The 24,131-nt window shown below is 32.2% G+C and overlaps 1 protein-coding gene across 2 annotated transcripts; it reads right to left on the bottom strand.

Moving 5' to 3' along the window:
* Positions 1-167: 167 nt before the first annotated feature.
* glsl (glutaminase like) lies at positions 168-23,542 on the bottom strand. Of its 2 annotated transcripts, none has more exons than XM_073831956.1 (21): positions 23,011-23,542; positions 22,446-22,546; positions 17,728-17,795; positions 14,601-14,694; positions 11,664-11,802; positions 11,502-11,568; positions 10,907-11,019; positions 10,677-10,806; positions 10,445-10,512; positions 8,109-8,272; positions 7,919-7,977; positions 7,809-7,850; positions 7,664-7,722; positions 7,522-7,588; positions 7,376-7,426; positions 7,125-7,301; positions 6,664-6,795; positions 5,379-5,471; positions 4,423-4,484; positions 1,854-1,994; positions 168-495 (listed from the first exon to the last, which is right to left on the bottom strand). In XM_073831956.1, exons 1-21 carry the CDS (start codon positions 23,055-23,057, stop codon positions 399-401), a joined length of 1,971 nt encoding a protein of 656 aa, XP_073688057.1. In that variant the 5' UTR covers positions 23,058-23,542; the 3' UTR covers positions 168-398. The 2 variants fall into 2 exon arrangements, with proteins under 2 accessions (XP_073688057.1, XP_073688056.1); XM_073831955.1 differs by having other exon boundaries at positions 7,809-7,853; positions 23,011-23,541.
* Positions 23,543-24,131: the final 589 nt, after the last annotated feature.

Below are 24,131 nucleotides of genomic sequence, written 5' to 3'. Positions count from 1 at the left end.
TTTACCTTTCTAATTATCAAAAAATCCTGAAATAAACTGTTTTCAACATCTATGAAACACGTAAAACTTGCCTCAGAGAAATGTATGAAAATCCCCTTGTCCTGAAAGCACAGTTCAACTGCATTCAGTTGTCAACAACTACAGCAAAAATATGACAGATTCATTCATAATGTTTTAGTGTTGAATCAGTCAACACATGCTGTTAAGGCATTTATTGAGAAAACAAGGTTTCAGTCTCTTTCAGTAATTCTCAATACACAGTGAGTGGTTTTCTGGGACTGTTGCCAGCAGAATACAACTAATGTTTTCCATCCAAGTCAACCTCCTCTTCATTCTAAATATACTTCGTATCTATGTTTGTGTTGAATGTAAATACCAAATGAGTTATTATTATTTGATCATAAACTCTCTTCATAGTCTGTGTACTTCTTCAGAAACTGGATGGCAGGTTCTTGATGACATCTCGTGGCCTCCTGTAAGGCTGTGTTTCCCCACCTGTGAACATCAACATGGCACATTAGTTCAGTTGGTTGGTATACACTACCAGTCAAAAGTTTTTGAACTGTAAGATTTGTAATGTTTTTCTTTGTAAGGTCTCACCAAGCCTGCATTTATTTGATCCAAAGTACAGCAAAAACAGTACAAATGTGAAATATTTTTACAATTTAAAATAACTGCTTTCTATTTGAATATATTTTAAAATGTAATTTATTCCTGTGATTTCAAAGCTGAATTTTCAGCATCATTACTGCAGTCACATGATCCTTCAGAAATCTTTATGCTCAACAGCTGAGTAGAATTTTTCAGGTTTCTTCAATGAATAAAAAGTTCAGAAGAACAGCATTCTATCTGAAACAGAAATCTTTTGTAACATTATAAATGTCTTTATCATAACTTTTGGTCAATTTAAAGCATCCTTGCTTTAGCTTTGATCACAGGAATAAATTACATTTTAAAATATATTCATATAGAAGAGAAGAAGTTACTTTAAGGCGAGGCACTGCAGGTGAATAGGGTAAAAAAAAAATCAGTTGATTGACTATATTGTTAATTGCAAACATTTTTTGTTTTACAAGTTTTTAAAAAATGTTAGGTTTTAATATGCAAATGAGGCATTGTTTAATAAAATATGCACTAATTTGCATAGATTTCTAGTACAAAAATCTAAACACTGGATGAAGTCATTTTTTGACATATTAGAGTCAAATGTTTTTACAGAGGGGATTTTGGATCTCATTTTGTCACTCCATAATTCAGAAAATACTTAGAACAGGCAGAAAATAGATTTTTTACAGTTTTTTGGAGAATAAAATGTTGTATAAAATCAAGCAAATTATATATGAACAAATCCCTCTGTAAAAACCTTCAGGATATAGACAGGAATAAAAATGTAAAGTTTGGTGTGTGTAAGTGCTATTGAAATGGAGATTTATGACTCAGTGTAGGAGAAACTTACTTTGAGAAAATGGCCTTTAAAAATATGTATTGTAATTTAAATCTATTGACACAAACAGTGCTATAAAAGAAACACTTAACAGTGTCTTTTGAATGTTTTCTTTCCATTAATCTGAAAAAACACTTTATGAAACACCAAAAAGCTCAAAATCTCAAACTTGACAGGTGCATGAATAAAACAGTGTTTTTACCTGCAGTGTCTCCCCTTAAAGATAAAAAAAATTAACAATATTACTGCTTTTGCTGTATTTTAGATCAAATAAATGCAGGCTTGGTGAGCAGAAGAGACTTCTTTAAAAAAACATTAAAAATCTTACTGTTCAAAAACTTTTGACTGGTAGTGTATACTACAACACGTCTATTAATAGTCATATCATACATGACTTTGGCAAAGTTACCTGTCCTTGAGTGTGCAGTTTGCACCTGCGTTCTCCACCAGAAACTTGATGACATCCAGACGGCCCTCAGAGGCTGCAACATGCAGAGCTGAACGTCCATCATAATCCACAGCATTCACATCTGCACCTGACAGAAGGTATCTATAAAAGGAATTAACTCTGCTTTCATTGTTTTCAGTATAATTCACCATGCCAGTTTAGAGGTCATTTATAGACAGATGGGAAACAAAGTTAATTCAAATGCAATGGTGACATTTTGGCAATCAAAATCAATTATATTTTGCATAAAGAAACGGATACTGAACTGAACTGAAACAATTGTCATTTCTGTGTTTTTGTCTATATACTTATATTTAAATATATAAGATTTTATAAAATATATAAGATACATAATTATGTTTCCTCCAAGGAGGCAAGGTAGGCAGTGTCTCCTCAAAATACTTAATGAGAAAAAAATTCATAGTACAAAAATAAAACACCAATATTACCAAATATAACGTATACAGTCAAGCCTGAAATTATTAATACCCCTGGCAAATTCTGACTTTAAGTTACTTTCATTCAACCAGCAAGTTTTTTTTTGACCAGAAATGACACAGGCTTCTCCCAAAAGATAATAAGACGATGTACAAGAGGCATCATTGTGAAAATAAATATTTCTCAGCTTTTATTTACATTTGAACAAAAAGTGGCATGTCCAAAATTATTCATACCTTTTGCAAACTGTCATAGTCTATGGGAAAATCCAAAGTTCTATACCAAGTATAAGATAAGTTCTATCCAAGCTGTTCTAAAGCATCCTAATTACCCTGATTCATTCGGAACAGCTGTTTTAATCAACTCAACAGGTGAAAAACAGAAGCTCTCTGCTGTTGGTTTGTGGACAGTCATGGCTAAGACAAAGGAGCTCACTGAGGACCTGTGGCTGCGCATTGTGGCTGCTCACAAGTCAGGAAAGGGCTATAGGACCATATCTAAATGTTTTGAAGTTCCAGTGGCTACAGTGCAAAGTATTATTAAAAAATACAAGATGTTCCGCACTGTGAATAATCTCAGAGGACGTGGTCGGAAGCCAAAAGTGGCATCTGTGCTGGCCAGGAGGATAGTGAGAGAGGTAAAAAAAAGAATCCAAGCATCACCACCAAGGCCATCCTGATGAATCTGGGCTCTGCTGGTGGCAACATCTCAAGGCAGACAGTCCAACAGACACTGCACACCGCTGGGTTCCATGGACGCAGACCAAGGAGGACACCGCTTCTCCAGCATTTGCAAAGGCCCGCTTGGCCTTTACAAATGCTCATCTGGACAAAGAAGACTTCTGGTCTTCTGTTTTATGGTCAGATGAAACAAAAATTGAATTGTTTGGCCACAATGATGTAGCCTTCATTTGGCGTAAAAAAGGAGAAGCCTTCAACCCTAAGAACACCATCCCCACTGTCACACGTGGTGATAAGAACCTGAAAGAGTTGGAGCTCATTGCTAAAGATGAACGGGCAAAAATACCAGTGGAGACATGCAAAAAGCTGGTCAGCAATTATAGGAAGTGTTTGATTGCTGTAATAACCAATAAAGGCTTTTCTATTGATTATTGAGAAGGGTATGAATAATTTTGGACATGCCACTTTTTGTTCAAATGTAAATAAAAGATGAGTAATAATTTTTTCCACAATGATGCCTCTTGTACATCGTCTTATTATCTTCTGGTAGATGTCTGTGTCATTTCCGGTCAAAAAAAAAAAAAACTTGCTGGTTGAATAAAAGTAACTTTAAGTCAGAATTTGCCAGGGGTATGAATAATTTTGACTGTATAAATCTTGTTTTTCTAAAAAAAAACATTGTCCAATAGCGACAACAGCAGGTAAAGTTACAGTGGGAGTTCGCATGTCTCTTGCCTCCCCTGAGCCCATTGAGTTTTAACAAACCCCTAAAGCACACACCTCTTCTGTTCATGCGTGTTCCGCGTTCACAAATCAGTCTGATTGAACAATAATGCCGTTAATAGGAAGGCTAATTTAAAAAGCAAGTAAACAACTCACGCATTTAGATAACCACATTGTTACATAAAAATAAGACTTTAAATGGCATAAAAACATGATCTGTGGGAGTTTTTAGTGAGTAATCAGCTTGATGAAATTAAAATGAAATCTCTGAGTCTGTGAGCAATATTTACAGAGGTTTGATGACTGATGATCCGAAACAATTAAAGAATAGTTAAAAGTTAATTATTAAAAAGAATAGCTGAACATAAGTTCACAAAATATATTGTTTAAATTGTTACTGCCTTAAGTTATTATTTTGGAATAAATGTAAAATGCTTAAAAACACTAACTTGATGAGATTCATACTTGGCTTTAATAAAGCAGATTATTTTTTCTGGTAGTGTAAGTAATGTTTATTTAACCAAGTAAATGTGACTGAGACATAAATTTACATTTGATTCATAAAAAAAATTCCTCATTTCAGAACACAACCGCACATCACTGATATATATATATATATATACACATTTAAATAATATAAGATGGCTCATTTTGTGTCTGAGGTCTATATGTTATTTGAGACACCCTACCTGCGCAGAGACACTATGTCCCCTCTGTAAGCAGCCAAAAGTACATTCATAATTTGGTATCCCTGTAATTCAAAAAAAGTAGTATTTATTTACCTCTAAATCCTGAAAGCATCAAACGTTTTATTAGTATTTTACACTACCAGTCAAAAGTTTTTGAACAGTAAGATTTTTAATGTTTTTGAAAGAAGTCTCTTCTGCATTTATTTGATCCAAAGTACAGCAAAAACAGTATCATTTTGAAATATATTTAAAATAACTTTTCTATTTGAATATATATTAAAATGTAATTTATTTCTGTGATTTCAAAGCTGAATTTTTAGCATCATTACTCCAGTCACATGATCCTTCAGGAATCATTCTAATATGATTTGCTGCTCCAGAAACATTTATTATTATTATTATAATGTTGAAAACAGCTGAGTAGAATTTTTTCAGGTTTCTTTGATGAATAAAAAGTTCACAAGAACCACATTTTGTAACATTATAAGTGTCTTTATCATCACTTTTGATCAATTTAAAGCATCCTTGCTAAGTAAAAGTATTAATTTCTATAACCCCCAAAAATATTATACTGACTCGAAGCTTTTGAATGGTATAGGGTATAGTTTTTATTTCAGATAAATGCTGATCTTTGGATCTTTCTATTAATCAAATGTACTCAACTGTTTTAAATATTGAAAATAATAATAATAAAAAATGTTTATTGAACAGCAAATCAGCATATTGGAATGATTTCTGAAGGATCATGTGAACACTGGACACTTAAGTAATGATACTGAAAATTTTGCTTTTAATTACATTTTAAACTATATTCAATTAGAAAGCAGTTATTTTAAATAGTAAAAATATTTCAAAATTTTAAAGCATTAAAAATCTTACTGTTCAAAAACTTTTGACTGGTAGTGTATATGTATTTCATTTATTTTTTTTTATAATATAATAAAGATTAATCAGACCTCTGACTCCACTTTCCACTGTCTGTAACACAGCACCTGTCTGAAAGGAGTCCTGATGTCAAAACTATGCAGCTGGAAGGTTGAAACCAGCTCCTGTGAAAAAAAAACAGACAATTACTATTATTATTATTTAAAAAAACATTTTCCTAAAAAATAGGAAAATTTGGTTTGTCAGATTGCAAGCCAGAGGCAAGTGGTACAAGGGGGAGGAGCATTCATATACTAGAGAGCATATGATTGGACATAAATTCATAATACAGAATGAGTCTTTTTGATCTGACAATGCAAATTTTAAATTCGTATATCTGCTATATCTGCTATTTTCATCTGAATTAAGGAGTGCACACGCAAGTTTTTAAATGTTTTTAAATAACTATTGTGCTCACCAAGCCTGCATTTATTTGATCCACAGTACAGTAAAAACAGTACAATTTTGAAATATTTTTTACTATTTAAAATAGCTGTTTTCTATTTGAATATATTTTAAAAAGTAATTTATTCCTGTGATCAAAGCTAAATTATTAGCATCATTACTCCAATCTTCACAGTGTCACATGATCCTTCAGAAATCATTCTAATATGCTGATTTGCTGTTCAAGAAACAATTTTTATTTCAAAACAGTTGATTTTTTGAGTTTTGAGTTTTTGATGCATAGAAAGATCAGCATTTATCTGAAATAAAAAGCTTTCGTAACATTATACAGTATACCTTTTAAAAGCTTGCAGTCAGTATAACTTTTTGGGGTTTTTTTGGGAGGAAAGACGTTACAGAAATGAATACTTTTATTTAGCAAGGATACTTTAAATTGATGATAAAGACATGTTACAAAAGATTTCTATTTCAGATTTTCTACTTTCTATTCATTAAAGAAACCTGACAAAATTCTACTCAGCTGTTTTCAACGTAATAATAATAATAATAATAATAATAATAATAAATGTTTTTTTAAAGCAGCAAATCAGAATATTAAAATGATTTCTGAAAGATCATGTGACTGGAGTAATGATGCTAAAAATTCAGCTTTGAAATCACAGGAATTAATTACATTTTAAAATATATTCAAATATAAAGCAGTTATTTTAAATAGTAAAACTATTTCAAAATTTTAGCTTTTGCTGTACTTTGGATCAAATAAAAGCAGGCTTGGTGAGCAGAAGAGACTTCTTTAAAAAAAACAAAAAACTTTTGACTGACAGTGTAGATAAACATAACAGCTAAGGAACATGGACTAAAAGTCACAAAACTCCAATTTTAATTTTGTATTGGAGTCTATTGCTCTATTACCTCACAGAAATGGACACCCCTCCATGAATTTCCATTGCAGTCCAGTTCAGGAGACCAACACATGAGTCCTAGAACTCCAGGAACCATGATCAGCACAACACCAGACTGACTGGACTTGGCAGGCACTGACGTCTGCATTGCAGAATGATATCGAACACAATTATATTATCAATCCTAAATTATTCTGCTTTCAATCCTGAGTAGTTTACAACTATGAATAATCTGCTTATTATCCAAAAATTAAAGAAACAATAGAAAGCAGTCTGGACTGTGTCCATTAGAGGGCAGTAAGGGAACACAGAATTCTTACAGACATGCACTGCTATTCATTACTGACCATTGTCAACGTTATTGCTAATTACATTGCAGGGTAGAGGCCATTTTAATTATTTTCACAAAAGCGGGAGCACATTTTATAAACCTGTAATATATCACAGAAATCTAACTCATCACAAATTTACCTTGAACTGAAATATTCTGGAATAATCGTTCATTCCAGCCACCTGCATCATGGAAAGTGTGCTGCGGACAGCGTGGGGTGATATCACTTGGTCACCTGACAGGGGGCACAATCCCCCATTAGCTAAGGTTGCGGCCAATGCCGCGCCAGACTCGCAGGTGACTTCTGTTGATAAACACTGAGAGGCATGCAAAATGAAATATCAATCATGCATTCTTTCTTATCATGAATATAATATATAAAGCTGTATACCTGTAACAGTAAATCCAGTGTAGAATTGATCCCCACACCTTCTGGAAAGCACTGGAATGATTTAGTTATCAAAAACAGATGAGTTTAAAACACCCTTTGTGATGTAGAAACAAAATTGATCTTTGAGGGAATTATCCTGGACTTACTTTCTTCTCTTGTAAGTAAAATGAAAGAGCGTGGAGATGGATGATGTCTTTTCGGAGGCTTTGATAACTGCAATAGCAGTGATGACGGTTACAATTAACACTAACAAATAAACACTGAATTGCACAGAAAAAAATCAATTACCTGGTGCAGTTTAGGTTTGCATGCTCTTTGTTGCACAGTCTTCTGATGATGTTCAAAACCTGAGTGAGAATAGTTTGCCTTAAGATTGCTTTTATGCCTTATTTTTCATCAAATGTAGGTGGTAAATGTAAAAAGTTAAGCTTACAGACTCATACTTTTCTTCTTCATCTGTGACTGGTCTGGATGCCTGCTGTTTTATGACAAGAACAGTCAATAAAAGTGCATTTTTGTTTTTTAAACAAGCAATGTTGTTACCTGTAATAATGAAGTGCAGATAATGGCTCCTGTTTCAACCAGTGGACTGTGAGGCACACCTGCAAACACGTTTGCTATTTAAGCACAGCCTGACCAAAAGTCTTTGAACTGAACATCAAACTGTTCTGGAGTGCAGAACCGAACATAAATCAAAGAAAAGGAATATGTGAACTGAAGTGACTGAGCTTACCTTGCTTGGTCAGGGTAAATGGAGACTCGTATTTGGAGTATTCCTCCATCCCTACGAATCTGTGCACGTAGTCGGATCCTTGCTGGTCCACTGCGAGACCGTATATGAGAGGCCAGGAAATCTCTCCCAGAATGCAAGGTTCAGCCCAGTCTCCTAAGGAAAGTCTAGAGTACAAAAAAAACAACATCTCATTAAACTTCAACAGGCAAATTGAAGTCATAATTTGAAAATAATTGTAGTAATTGTAGTTCCTCTTTAAAAACGTGTGTGTGTAGATTAATCAGTTTTACAACACTAATATTAATATAATATAACAATCAATTATAGCTAGGGCCCTATGATTTCCACAATGCAGAAAACGCAGACGTAATTGGAATCTTTGCGGCAACCTGTTAAAATAAAAGTTTGGTTTAACTTGAAGAAACTGTGACAGAGATATATGACTTAATGTAATTATAAAACTACTACTAATAATAATACAATTATTATTTACTATTAATTAAAATAATTATTATTTAGAAATATTTACCAGAATTTATTTACCAGAAAAATGTAAAGCAATTAATTAAATAAATAAAATTATTTTTAAATAAAATTAATTAATTTGAGTATTGTAATTTAATATAACCATTAAAATGGAATTCAGAAAATTAATGGCAAACAGAATTTGGTCAAAACTGAATTTGACCAAAAAACATAAAACCTATTTCACAGGATCTTACATTTTTTTGTTAAACTTTTAATAATTCCTGGTAAATTGTTTAAGTTTCATGATTTCAATAATTACACATGCTTTCTGATTAATAAAATTTAATTTAAGTCTAAGAAAATTGAAATAGAAAAAAACGGAATTTGAAAAAAAGCTTAATTTTTACAATTACACAGTATTTCTTAAAAATAACTAAATAAATAAATAATATATTTTTTTAATGAAATCAAGTAATTAGAGATGCCTTTGATTATTGTAATTTAATTAAACTATTTAAATGGAATCCAGAAAATTAATGGAAAACAGAATTTACTAAAAATAAAACTGGATTTGAGAAAAAAAAATTAAAAATGTAATTTTTGAAAAACTTTTAATAAATTTCTGGTAAATCATGATTTCAAAGAATTAGACATGCTTTTTAATTAATTTAACTATTAAAACAGAGTCTAAGAAAATTTAAACGGAAAAAAAAATGAATTCAGGAAAATTAAAAAGAAAAAAAAAACAGAATTTGGAAAAAAATAAAACAGATTTTTTTTTTTTTAGAAATACACAGTATTTCTAAAAAATAATAATAATAATAAATTATTTTTTAATAAAATCATGAAAAACCTATTTCATAGGGTCTTAAAAATGTCATTTTTGTTAAACTTTTAATAAATTCCTGGTAAATAAAGATTTTAATTAATTAGACATGCTTTTTGATTAATAAAATGTAATCTAACCATTAAAAGGGAGTCTAGGAAAATTAAAACGAAGACAAAATGGAATCCAGAAAATTTTTAAAGGAAAAAACAGAATTGGGAAAACAGAACAGAATTTTTAGAAATACACAGTATTTCTAAAAAAATAAATTAATTAATTAAATATATATATATATATATATATATATATATATATATTTTTTTTTTTTTTTTATAAAATCAATAAAATTTTAATAAAACCATTAAAATGGAATCCAGAAAATGTATGGAAAACACAGAATTTGGTAAAAATAAAACTTAAAAAAAATTTGTTTAAATTGCTGTTAAATTGTGTAAGTTTCATGATTTCAGTTAATCAGACATGCTTTTTGATTAATACAATTTAATTTAACCATTAAAACAGGAAAATTAAAATGGAAAAAATGGGAAAAAAACGGAAAAAAACGGAATCTGGAGAAATCGAAATTTGTGAAAGAATAACATGGTTTTCATAGGGCCCTATATAGCTTAATTTTCACTTCTTAATTGTAGCTTTAGTTAAGATAAATTTAACCAAGTTAAATTACAGTAAAAAGCAGAAATATTATTACAATTTAAAATAACAATTTTTATTTTAATATATTAAAAATGTAATTTATTCCTGTGATGGCAAAGCTAAATTTTCATATGTAATATGCTGATTTAATGCTTAAAAACATTTCTTAAAATTATATTCTATTTTTATTGTTACATTTTTTTTTTTTTTTATTATATTATAGATTTTTGCTTAACATATATTGGTCATCTTTCCACAAAAGATAGTTTGAGATTAAACAATAATTGCCAGATGCCCTGCAGTGCCACTGTGACCCCCCTAAGGGATGCAGAGATCCCTTGTTAAAGACCTCTTTTTAAATCAATTGAATTGGACTGCTGTGTAGCACCTCTGTCCATCAACGGTACAAACTGAAATGCCCCATTTTGTAGCGCTCTCTCTCACATCTTCTTTCTCCTGTTGAGAAATGCACAGGATATGAGTCACGTTGTGCTATTTTTCATGAAACAATCAATTAGAAAATAACCTATGCTACTTTCTTTTGCACGTCTTTTTCACTAGACTGTTATATAAAAAGAACAACAACAACAACAACAACAGCGGAAACGGATTTGACGCACCTTCACAGAGGAGAGTTGTTTGCATTTAATAAACAGCTTTTGTGTTTCCTCTGTGAAAGTAGAGAAATCTGGAATGACAAATCTTCCCTGCAATGCCTTCAGGATGAAAGACACAAAGCCAGTCACACACCTGCAATGAAGCATATTAGCAGCATTAAAGATTACGAGCGTTCCGCATTTATATTTAAGATGCTTTAAATTTGAATATTAGTATCAAGATTCAGTCTAGCCTGTGAAAAGTGCTCCTGTCAACGGTTCCGTCTGCTTCCTGTAATTTCCGCATCAGGCTGTAGCAGTCTTTAATCCGTGGGTCTGTTCGGATGATTCCTGAGCTCCACAGGGCCTGCCAAAATACAGACAGATATGACATCCTGCACTATTGAATATTAGCAAATACTGAAGCAATAGTTCACCCAAAATGAGAAATTGCAGAACATGTACTCACCCTCAAGCCATCCAATAGATGGGTTTGTTTCTTTACCAGAACAGATTTGAAGAAATTTAGCATTACATCACTTGCTCACCAATGGATCCTTTGCAGTGAATGGGTGCCGTCAGAATGAGTGTCCAAACAGCTGATAAAAACATGATGGTAACTGATGGACTGGAGTCGTGTGGATTATTATGATGTTTTTATCAGCTGTTTTGACTCTCATTCTGACGGCACCCATTCACTCTAGAGGATCTGTTGGTGAGCAAGTGATGCAGAATTTCTCCAAATCTGTTCCCATGAAGAAACACAATCATCTACATCTCAGATTGCCTGAGGGTGAGTACATTTTTGGCAAATTTAAATTTTATTTCTTTAATGATGGTTTTAAGTACCTCAAAAAACTGATTGCAGCTGATTCTTCCCCCAGAGGCAAAACTATCAAAGAGCACATCAGCGGCCCTTTTGAAAAACAATGTGTTGTCTATGTCAGTAAACATATGGCTAGTCGTTCGTGAATCATGTTGAGAATGTTGTCTTGTGCATCTGAGACTCACACTTTTTTCTTAAAGTGACCTTGATGCGTCTCTGGTCGGCCCAAGTGTTGCCATGCTTGGCTGGCTTGGCTGGCATGAAGTTTGTCCTGCTCTGGTACTGTCCGTTTTGTGCCTCCATTGCTTATAAAAGATGGCATGCCTAGGGAAAAGAATGGGGATTTTATTAGAGCAGAAATTGAAAACTAGACTAGCATTTCCTGAAGAAAAACAGTACTTGCTAGGCAACTATATATATATATATATATATATATATATATATATATATATATATATGCTACCGTTTAAAAGTGTGTCTGTGAGTTGGTTTTTGAAAAAAGACATCTTTTATGCTCACCAGGGCTGTTTATTTGATTAGTAAAACAGTAATATTGTAAAAAGTTATTACAATTTAAAATAAAAGTTTTCTATTTTAATATATATTTTAAAATGTTATTTATTTCTGTGATGCACAGCTGAATTTTCAACATCATTACTCTAGTTTTCAGTGTCACGTGATACTTCAGAAATCATTACAGTATGCTGATTTGCTGCTGAAGAAACCATTATTATTATCAATGCTGAAATTTTTTGTGGAAACCATGCTATTTTTTTTTCAGGATTCTTTTCAGGAAGAACAGCATTTATGTGAAATAGAATCTTTTAGAACATTATAAATGTCTTTACTGTCATTTTTGATCAATTTAATGCATCCTTGCTGAATGAAAGTATTATTTTGCTGATCCCAATCTTTTGAACGGTAGTGTACATAAAATATTATATAAAGAAAATAAAGTACAGCTTAAAATTGTATGTTATTATACAGTCAAACCCAAATTTATTCAGATACCCTCAACATTTTCTCACATTATCACAAGTTATTCACTATAGTTCAGAAAATGGTACTAAAATGACAAGAACTCAATTAATGAGTGATGTTGAGCTACACTCTTAAAAATAAAGGTGCTTCATGATGCCAAAGAAGAACCTTTTTTGTCTAAGTGGTTCCTTTTCTGTTCTGCAAAAGGTTCTTTGTGGCGAAAGAAGGTTCTTCAGATTAAAAAAAGGTAAGAAAGAGATGGTTCTTTAAAGAACCTTTGACTGCATGGTTCTTTGTTGTGGAACCAAAAATGTTTTTTCTATGCTATGGCATCGCTGTGAAGAACCTTTTAAAGCACCTTTATTTTTAAGAGTGTAGTGCAAGACGAGCATTTGTGGTTAAAAATTATATTAATTTTTATATTTTTTTTTAGAAAATGATGGATCATTTCACTAGATAAGACCCTTATTCCTTGGCTGGGATTGTGTAGAGTCCTTTCAAGCTGCATTGAAGCTGCAATTTGGACCTTCAACCCATTGATCCCCATTGAAGTCCACTATATGGAGAAAAATCCTGAAATGTTTTCCTCAAAAGCTTAATTTCTTTTTGACTGAAGAAAGAAAGACATGAACATCTTGGATGACATGAGGGTGAGTAAATTATCAGGAAATTTTCATTCTGAAAGTGAACTAATCCTTTAACATATTTTCATGATTATGCCTAAATGCATGTAAGCCAGCTACAAATACAAAATCAACACATAGCCACTATGCAATGTAAATATAAGTATACTTTTAAAAATAAAGGTGCTTCACAATACCATAGAAGACCATTTTGGCTAATGGTTCCATAAAGAACCTTTAACATCTGAAGAACCTTTCTGTTTCACAAAGGTTTTTTGTGGCGAAAGAAGGTTCTTCAGATTATGAAAAGGTAAGAAATAGATGGTTCTTTAAAGAACCTTTGACTGAATGGTTCTTTGAGGAGCCAAAAATTGTTCTTTTATGCTATCTCTGTGAAGAACCTTTTAAAGCACCTTTTTTTAAAGAGTGTAGCAATTAAATGCTTAAAATATATGCAAGGTAGACGAGATCAATCAATTGATTATGTAAATAGATGTATAAAAGTTAAACTAGACCAACTGCAATAGACCTTTCGCAAAGACCTCCTTCGTTACTGTTGCCATCCGCTCTCACGCCACACAGCATGATCTCACACACTAAAAAATACATTGTGGAGCAAAGAGGACAATGACAATTTCGGACAGACAAGACAGAGCAGGTTACTATAGGTCTCAGCTTTCAAATTTAGTCTTTTTTAAAGAAATTCAAACAATAAATACCATTTTGTGGCTCTTTAATGTGTCGTGACAGATCGCTGTAGCGCCTCAGTTCAAGCGGCACGTGATCTGATCATCTCTTCCTCTTTACTAGTTATACACTCCTAAAAATAAAGGTTCTTTATTGGCATCAATGGTTCTATAAAGAACCTTTAACATCCATGGAACCGTTCAAATGCACAAAAGGTTCTTTATAGTCAAAAAACGTTCTTTCGATTTTTTAAATGTTCTTCAAAATGGTTCTTTTAAGAGTGTAGCATGCAATAAACATGAATGAACATCAAAAGGTATCTTGTTTCAACTGTAAAAATATGTCAATACACACTTTTTTTCAAGTTCAAGTCCACTGACATTAATCTACTTTCCTGTATGGTATGTTCATTGGACAAAAATCTCAGATTCTGTGTTATGATTGGTCAGATCGCCTGTCAATGAAACTCCATAAGAATATGCCACACAGCATTCCAAAGTCAATTAAAAAGTCAACGAGAGATTTCCAGAGAGAAAAATATAACTTCATAAAAATCCAAAGCTGAAATTATCTACATATAATGTTTGAATGGAGTTTGCACACTAAGCCCAATTACTGCAGACATTTAGTACTTTGGGTTAGAGGTGTAGAACAAACACTACCAGAATGTTTGAGAACTATTAATACACCGCTGCCTCACGAGAGCTGCAATAATTTGAACAAAAGGAAGCCAGTGTACAAAGCCACATAAAAGCAAAAGAGAATTAACAGGAGGTAGAAATGTGCGCCACTGCAGATAAGTGCACATATTGTTTTATTTTTCTCTTTTACCTGTAGAGCCTGGAGAGACGTAATTGACTGGCCTCTGGGATGGAAAGGTATTTCTTGGCACGGGTTGTGGAATGTTCCCTGCAGCTTTTGTTTCCTAGTAACATTAAAAACATGTATTGAGAGCTTGGCTGTGAAAACATATCTATATATAGACTATAACATTTTAATTATATATAGCATCAAGCACTCTGCAGATTATTTTTCCGAGTGAGAACTAGCTTTTATGCGGACCTAGACATAATGATGTATGCGATGGCTGAATTAGCTTATGTAAGTGTTTTACACCTTTTGAAGCCTGATGAAATACAATGTACAGCATAATGCTGGTGCCAGACACGTCTTTGAAGTCTAACTAATTGCAGGTGTTTAGGACTCCAGGGAAACATATTGAGACATATTAGTCTCTCATGTCAGCATGCTCCCTAACAACTGCTTCCAGCAGTATCAGTGTCTGCAGGGCTGGGATTTTATTACAGGTGAACATGCTAACTTATTGTCTTTGTACAGACATGCTACGCTAAGCAGACATTCATAGTATTAAATATTTGAACATTAAGATTTTTTTAAATGTTTTTTTAAGAATTCTCTTCTGCTCTCCAAGTCTGCAAGTGTTTGATCCAAAATACAGCAAAAGCAGTAATTGTGAAATATTCTTTGTATTTAAAACAACTGCTTTCTATTTGAAAATATTTTAAAATGTAATTTATTCCTGTGATCAAAGCCAAATTTTCAGCATCATTAGTCTGATTTGCTGTTCAGGAAACTTTTAAAATTATTATTATTAATGTTTAAAACAGTTGAGTACATTATTTCAGGATTCTTTGATGAATAGAAAGATCCAAAGATCAGCATTTATTTGAAATAAAAAGCTTTTGTAACATTATACACTATACCATTCAAAAGCTTGGAGTACTGTTTTTGCAGTACTTTGGATCAAATAAATGCAGGCTTGATGAGCAGAAGAGACTTCTTTAAAAAACATTACAAATTTTACTGTTCAAAAAGTTTTGACTGGTAGTTATTTACTGGCAGATAATATGATTTTATTTAAATAAATGGCAACTTGTGTGGCTAATTTACTACTTTTAAAGCACTTATGTACGCTTTTAAAAAGTGCATTTTGTAACAATATCAAATTAAAAGTTTTACTTTAAAGTACATTTCAAATCATATTTCAATCATCTTTTGTTGTGCTTTAAAGAAGCACTTACTTTGACGTACATAATGCAGATGGAAAGTACTTGATTATAATTTTAACTGCAGTGTTATTATTACTTTTAAATGTTCTGAATTGCAACTTTGTAATTACAAATGTGTACTTCTCAAATTATTTTAATACATGACATACAATTTTCAACAGAAATTACATTACAGTATATTTTAGTTTACTATAAATGCTATAAATCGCAACTACAAGAAAAAAAAATTATTAATTACCTTTTATATAGTTTATATCTCGCAATTTTGACTTTTTTTTTTCTCAGATTGCAATTGCAAGTTATATTGTCCAATTCTGATACAGAAAAAAATATTAGTTTATATCTTACAATTCTGAGAAAAAAGTCAGAATGGCGAGTTTATATCACAATTCTGAGAAAAAAGTTAGAATTCTAAATTTGTATCACAATTCTGAGAAAAAAATTGTGTATTCTTTTACATTTCTGAGAAAAAAGTCAAAATTTCGAGTTTTTAAATCACAATTCTGAAAAAAAAGCACTATTGCACATTTTTATCACAATTCTGAGAAAAAAGGTCTGAATTGTGAATTTGTATTACACAATTCTGAGAAAAAAAGTCAGAATAGCGAGTTTGTATCACACAATTCTGAAAAAAAGTCAGAATTGCGAACTTTTAAATTACACAATTCTGAGAAAAAGTAAGAATTGTGAATTATCACAATTCTAAGAAAAAACTTTGAATTGTGAATTCTTATCACAATCCTATGAAACAAAAAATTCAGAATTGAATTTTTTTTTTCCACAATTCTAAAAAAATGTCAGAACTGCGAGTTTTTAAATCACACAATTCTGAGAAAAAGTAAGAATTGCAAATTTCTTATCATTATTCTGAGAAAAAAAGTCTGAATTGCAAATTTTTTATCATTATTCTGAGAAAGAAAGTCTGATTTGCGAATTTGTATTACACAATTCTGAGAAAAAATGTCAGAATAATGAGTTTGTATCACAAATTTCTGAAAAAAAGTCAGAATTGCGAACTTTTAATCACAAAATCCTATGAAATTTTTTTTATAACAATTCTGAGAAAAAATTAGTTTTTAAATCACACAACTCTGAGACAAAAGTAAGAATTGCTCATTTTTTTATCACTATTCTGAGAAAAAAAGTCTGAATTGCGAGTTTGTATCATACAATTCCGAGATAAAAAGTCAGAATTGCTAAATACAAAGTCGCAATTACCTTATTTTACTTTTTTATTTAGTGGCGGAAACGGGCTTCCGTCAAAAAGTAACCAATTCTGCTAACTGGAGCACTGAAACATAATATGTTTTCAATTAACATGCAATGAAGTGTCCAAAAACATTTGATTCAGTTTTTACTTTGCTTTGTTTTTTTCTGCACAAGGGTCTTTTTAGTGTAATAAAATTCTTTTTCTGTGCAAAGTTATTCAATTTTACGTGACAATGCAACAATAACTGTAAATAAAACATTAAAAAATTATTTAAACCGTTTTACATCTCAAGTAATACACAAATTCAATTATAAGAATTAATGTGTGTTTATAAAATTACACAGCTTCACATTCTGCTTTAAAAACCTCCATAAATTGGCCAAAAATGACACTGTCACTGCTTTTTTATTATTTAGTTTTTAAGAAAAGGAGAAAGAAACAGGTTAGTCAGATATTGTTCGTGGTATCAAGTAGTCTACCATTTAAGCATTAACTTGTTTTGAACCAGCAATAATCTTTTAAATTAAAACATATCTTTTGCAAATGTCAGCTGAATGGCTCATATTAGACAGCAGTAAAACGGCATGTTAGCACAGGTGTATTGAAATGTCCCTCACCTCAGTCTTTTTAATAATGCGGTCATAGTTTTCCGCCTCCAGGTTTGTTTTATAGTTTGTGTGGGTGTGGTTATGAGAGCAGTGCAGGACTCAGCATGTACCTTAGACGCAGTAAACTTCACAGGGTCTGCATTCCTGTTGGTGAGGGCATCTGTCATCTCTCCATTCTCTAAATGAGTGGGGGGTAAAGAATAAAAAGCCAGGATGAGAAAAATCCTCCTTTGCTGAATCTTGAGAGAGGTTTAAAGATTAAGATTAGTGCTTATTTGTGAGTGCAAGATTTAAAAAGGATTTTCCGAGTCGAAAACCACTAAGCATTGCCTCAGCAAAGAATGTATATGAGGCTATTTTAGAATCTAGGACACCAAGTTTCCTGTGACTTTAAGACATTGTTTGTGTTGTGTTGTGTTGTCCTCTCGCGCCAAAACCTCAGCAAATCCCACACAATAACATTTTCTGAAAGCTAAAACATATGAAACCATGGTGCTGTGGATAGGGGACGAATGCAGTCTGTCTATTTTTACTCTTAAACTTCAATCCAAAAGAACAATAAATCTTAAAGGCAAGCAGTAGCTTTTTTGGTCTATACAGTGACAGTCAATGGTCAATGGACCTTGTTTTACTGTATGACAAAAACAGCTTTTTTTATATTCCATAGAAGAAATAAATTCATACATTTTTGGAATACCACGAGGATGAATTATTTTCACTTTTGGTTGAAAAAAGTTGATTTTGTGCCCAGCTAGGGTGGTACATGCCAGACGAAACTATGCAGACGGTACTTCCACCCCTTAGGGTGAAACTTAAAAGTAGTTTAATTGTGTCTCTTTTAAAAGAAACCCACATAACATACATATGGTTTACAAAAGAATATAATTGTGGTTTATAACAATAAAACAGTTTGACTCCTTGCCACAATAGTTCAGCCAAAAATGAAAATTTGCTGAAAATTTACCAACCCTCAAGCCATCCAAGATGTGGATGAGTTTGCTTCTTCATGGGAACAGATTTGGAGAAATGTCGCATTACATCCCTTGCTCACCAATGGATCCTCTGCAGTGAATGGGTGCCGTCAGAATGAGAGCACAAACAGCTGATAAATTCTTCACAATAAATTCTCCACAAGTAATCTACACAACATAAATGCAGCAATTAACATCTTGTGACACAGATCGAGCACATATTATAATCCAAAATAGTCCAAAACAGTTTGAAGCAAATACGTTGGTCAATTTTGATGTTGGAGGACAACAGCAGATGGAGTTTTTCAGAGTGTTTTTATGGATTATTGACAACTTTTCATTTCGCAGGATGTTAACTGATGAACTGTATGGAGTTGTGGATTATTGTGATGTATTTATCAGCTGTTTGGACTCTCATTCTGATGGCACCCATTCACTGCAGAGGATTCGTTGGTGAGCAAGTGACGTAATGCTAAATTCCTCCAAATCCATTCTGATGAAGAAACAAACTTATCCACATCTTGGATGGCTTGAGGGTGAGTACATTGTTTGCAATTTTTGGAACTATTCCTTTAAAGGCACAGTAAGTAATTTTCGCCACTAGAGTGTGCATATTCAAAACAAACGAAGAAACAAAGGCATGGTTTGATGACGCCATGATTAACACATTCGAGGGCTTTAGCTCTTTCCGGTTATGTGTATGTGGGATAAAGCAGCGCTGTTTTATTATACTAGATAGATTTGAGTGTGTTGAAAGTTCTGTTATAATGCTACTCTGTGCGTTCGTCACCTGTCTAATTAAATGCATAGCTTTTTAATGCAAATTTAGTGTTTTCATGTTTTCTTCAAAATAAAAATGCAAACTGAAGGTGTATGATGTCAGTGGCAGGCTACAAAATGACAAGGGACGGGCCACTTAATTGCTTATTTCTCAGGATTTAAGCACACAAGTCAACAAAATATGTGACCCTGGACCACAAAACTGGTCATAAGTGAAAAAATCACCTTTAAAGTTGTCCAAATTAAGTTCTTATCGATGCATATTACTAATCAAAAATTAAAGGTTGTATCAGCGATTTCTAGCCTAAAACATAAAGTGTCAAATTCAGCTGACCTTTCTTCACGATCCGCTCGCTGCCTGCCCCATAAATTGTCTGTGAAAAAAACGCGTCTCTCTGGTCAGCCTAGGGTCCGAGATATGCCAAAAAAACAATCCGCGCTATCAACTATAACCACAGATAAACAAACCGTGTTCCAACCAATCAGCGTCAGGGGGTTCGTGTTGTGGACTTTCCTACTGGTGCTGGGATGTGAGGGAGGCGGAGCGAAAGTCCACAACACCAAACCCCTGACGCTGATTGGTTGGAACACTGTTTGTTTTTGCTGTGGAATGGTTGGTAGCACCGATTGTTTTTTTGGCATATCTCGGACCCTAGGCTGACCAGAGAGACGCGTTTTTTTCACAGACAATTTATGGGGCAGGCAGCGAGCGGATCGTGAAGAAAGATAAGCTGAATTTTACACTTTATGTTTCAGGCTAGAAATCGCTGATACAACCTTTAAGTTTTGATATACTTTTATGGTAGGAAATTTACAAATTATCTTCATGGAACATGATCTTTACTTAATATCCTAATCATTTTTGGCATAACAGTAAAATATTAAATATTATAATTTTGATCCATACAATGTATTGTTGGCTATTGCTACAAACATACCCATGCTACTTAAGACTGGATTTATGGTCCAGGGTCACATATACAACACTGTTCTAGTAGTTTTTGGATATTTTAATAAAAAAACTTACATATTGTGCCTTTAAACTGCTGCTGCAATCTTCATTTGTAAACTAAAATACATACAGTTGAAGTCAAAAGTTTACATAAACCTTGCAGAATCTGCAAAATGTTAATTATTTAACCAAAATAAGAGGGATCATACAAAATGCATGTTATTTTTTATTTAGTACTGACATTAGATATTTCACATAAAAGATGTATAGTCCACAAGTGAAAATAATAGTTTATAAAATAGTAAATAAATAACCCTGTTTACATACGCTTGATTCTTAATGCTTTGTTGTTACCACAGCTGGGGTTTTTTTGTTTAGTGATAGTTGTTCATGAGTCCCTTGTTTGTCCTGAACAGTTAAACTGCCTGCTGTTCTTCAGAAAAATCCTTCAGGTCCCAAAAATTCTTTGGTTTTTCAGCATTTTTGTGTATTTAAACCCTTTCCAACAATGACTGTATGATTTATAGATCCATCTTTTCACACTGAGAACAACTGAGGGACTCATATGCAACTATTACAGAAGGTTCAAACACTCACTGATGCTTCAGAAAGAAAAAACTTAATTAAGAGCCAGAGGGTGTAAACTTTTGAACAGAATGAAGATGTGTACATTTTTCTTATTTTGTCTAAATATCATATTTTTTCATTTAGTACCATCCTTCAGAAGCTACAGAAGATACTTAAGACAAACTAAGTTACATTTTCCCTAATGTTCAAACCTCTTAATGGACCGTGTTTCCTTCTCAAGCATCAGTAAGCATTTGAACCTTCTGTAATAGTTGCGTCCCTCAGTTGTCCTCAGTGTGAAAAGATGAATCTCAAAATTATACAGTCTTTGTTGGAAAGGGTTCAAATACACAAAAATGCAGAAAAACTAAAGAATCTGTGAGACCTGAAGGATTTTTCTAAAGAACAGCAGGAAGTTTAACTGTTCTGGACAAACAAGTGACTCAGGAACAACTATCACTAAACAAAAAAAAACAAAAAAACTGTGGATCATTTAGGTAACAACATAGTATTAAGAATCAAGTGTATGTAAACTTTTGAATGGGGTAATTTTTATAAATTCAACTATTATTTTCTCTTGTGGACTACATGTAAACATCTTTTATGTGACTTAGTCAGTATATCTTATTCAGGTCCGTACTAAATAAAAAAAATAATAACATGCATTTTGTATGATCCCTCTTATTTTGCAGATTCTGCAAGGTGTGTGTAAACTTTTGACTTCAACAGCATGTAATAAAAAATAAATCTCTATAGTTTTAAATAAAATAAAAAAATAGAATTATATAGTATAGTATTTATTTAGTATATGTGACCCTGGACCACAAAACCAGTCATAAGGTTAATAAATAAGCTTTCTATTGATGTATAGTTTGTTAGGATAGGACAATATTTGGCCGAGATACATCTATTTGAAAATCTGGAATCTAAGGGTGCAAAAAAATCAAAATACTGAGAAAATCATCTTTAAAGTTGTCCAAATTAAGTTCTTAACAATGCATATTACTAATCAAAAATTACATTTTGATAGGTTTACAGTAGGAATTTTACAAAAAATCTTCATGGAACATGAACTTTACTTAATTTCTTAATGATTTTTGGCATAAAAGAAAAATCTAAAATTTTGACCCATGCAATGTATTTTTGGCTATTGCTACAAATATACCCCAGCGACTTAAGACTGGTTTTGTGGTCCAGGGTCACATATGTGTTCGTCAGCCACACTAAAACCAATATATGCCACATCACTCCTCCCCAAAACACACCCACACTGCCTTTGCACATTTTTTATGGCCCAGATGTTGACCACAAGCGCGCTTAAAGTAGAGCGTCTACAGAACTGTCCCATTCATTTGGCCTAGTTTAAGCAGCAATCTCACATTGATCTTGGAGTTTGCCCATAGAACTGAAGTGAATTTGGGATTTGGGTGGTGACCTATGATCAGAATAAACTGGAAAGACTTTGATGATGCTTACAACCGGGGTCAGTGTCAGTTGAAATCACCAAGTTCATGTCCTCACATCTAAACGACACTCTTGCAGTGTTTTGTTTTTGTACCTCTTGTGTCGTCCTCCTTATTTGGCTCCAGCAGTTTGTTGCCGTCCAGGCCTCCGTAGCGCTTTCTCCATTTACGTCTGAGAGACGGTGTTCTCTGAAAACTAGAAAAACGTATGTTTTACTATCTTCTCATATTGGTTTCTTGAGAATGCATATATGTTTAATTTCAGATATGCATTAATAAATGTTCAAAATTACTTCTCCCATAATAAACATTAGTAAATTACATTAATATATAATACTCAGAGGATTTTGTAGATCCATGAAATGAGATCTTGGGATCAAAGCAAGTGTGTCTGTGTAAAGACATGTCCAGTCATGAAGAACAGTTCAGCTGTGAGAAACATCTGTGTGAGTTCTGACACAGCTATCAATTGTCAGCTCAACTCAAAGCAGTGCCCAAGTGCTTGATGAGAAAATATATTTTGCATTTTATCTTATTTAAATTAATTAGAGAACACTGTGCCCTCTTTTTTGCAGTCCTCCGGTCTAAACTGAATAGAAAACACTGATTCGAGGTTCAGACTTTATACATTTAACCTTTAAGAGTTAAAACAGTTCTTACCACAGATAGGGGTTTTCCTCTATTTCTTGGCTTAAGCTGTTCTCCATGATGAAACTTCCCTTTATATTTTGGTAGTCAACTAGGCGTTTTAACAAATCCAAATGGCGTGTTTGTCTAGCATTTGGAGACTTTGGCAGCTGTGCATAAAGCGAGACAAAGTGTTTGAGTTCAGTGTGAACAACCAGTTTTTAGCTGGATGAAAATAGGAGGAACTTAACTGCATCTTGGAGGAGGGATCTCTACTCTGGAAGGGAATACCTTGTAAATAAAAGAAGAACCAAACAGACAAGAAAAAATATATACTAGTACTACTAGACAGCTACTGCTACTACTGGTGGTAATAATAATAATACGTTCACTATTGCTACTAATAATAGTTATTTATTTAATAAAATCTTTAAAACAATTATAATATATGTAATATATAATAACAATTACATTTTTATAAATGCAACCAAAATCACTATTATTTTTGTATTATTATTACTAATACAGCAGTTACAAAAATATCAATACAATTAAATTCCCCACCACTTCTAGTAATTGTACTTATTTATTTCATTTATATTTGATAGAAATTAATATTAAATCTAATACAATTAAAATCACTACTAATAATACGTTATGTATTTATTTATACATCTAATAACACTTTCGTATAATGTGTAATATATAATAATTTCATTTTTTAAGTGACTACTTATTATTATTACAACAACTAACAATACAATTAAAATCGCCACTACTAGTAGTTATTTATTTAATTATTCTTTTGTAATAATTATAATTTAAATGCAAAATATTTATTATTATTATTAAACTATTTATTCAACTATCGCCACTGCTACTACTAATATTTATTTAATCTATATTTTATTATAATTATTATTAAAACTAATAATATAATTAAACTCACTAATAATAATATGTTATTTATTTATTTATTTATTTATGCATTTAATAACACTTTTATATAATGTGTAATATATAATAATTTAATTTTCTACTTAATATTATTACAAAAACTAACAATACAACTAAAATCACCAGTAGTTGTTATTTATTTAATTATTTATAGAATTGTTATTATATTTAATAATTCTATTATAATCACTACTGCT

Source organism: Garra rufa, chromosome 25 (genome assembly GCF_049309525.1).
Source record: "Garra rufa chromosome 25, GarRuf1.0, whole genome shotgun sequence".
NCBI classification, from domain to species: domain Eukaryota; kingdom Metazoa; phylum Chordata; class Actinopteri; order Cypriniformes; family Cyprinidae; genus Garra; species Garra rufa.
The sequence above is the reverse complement of the archived record's forward strand: the minus strand, read 5'-3'. Positions and strand labels throughout refer to the sequence as shown.

Bases quoted from the DNA above. Each gene is read 5' to 3' on its own strand.
- glsl (XM_073831955.1), bottom strand. From the start codon at position 23,057: ATGGAGAACAGCTTAAGCCAAGAAATAGAGGAAAACCCCTATCTGTG. The intron at 14,695-17,727 runs GTACATGCTGAG...TAATGTTACTAG, and splicing joins TGAAGTTTACTGCGTCTAAG to GAAACAAAAGCTGCAGGGAA. The intron at 1,995-4,422 runs GTAGGGTGTCTC...TTCCTTTTATAG, and splicing joins GACATAGTGTCTCTGCGCAG to ATACCTTCTGTCAGGTGCAG.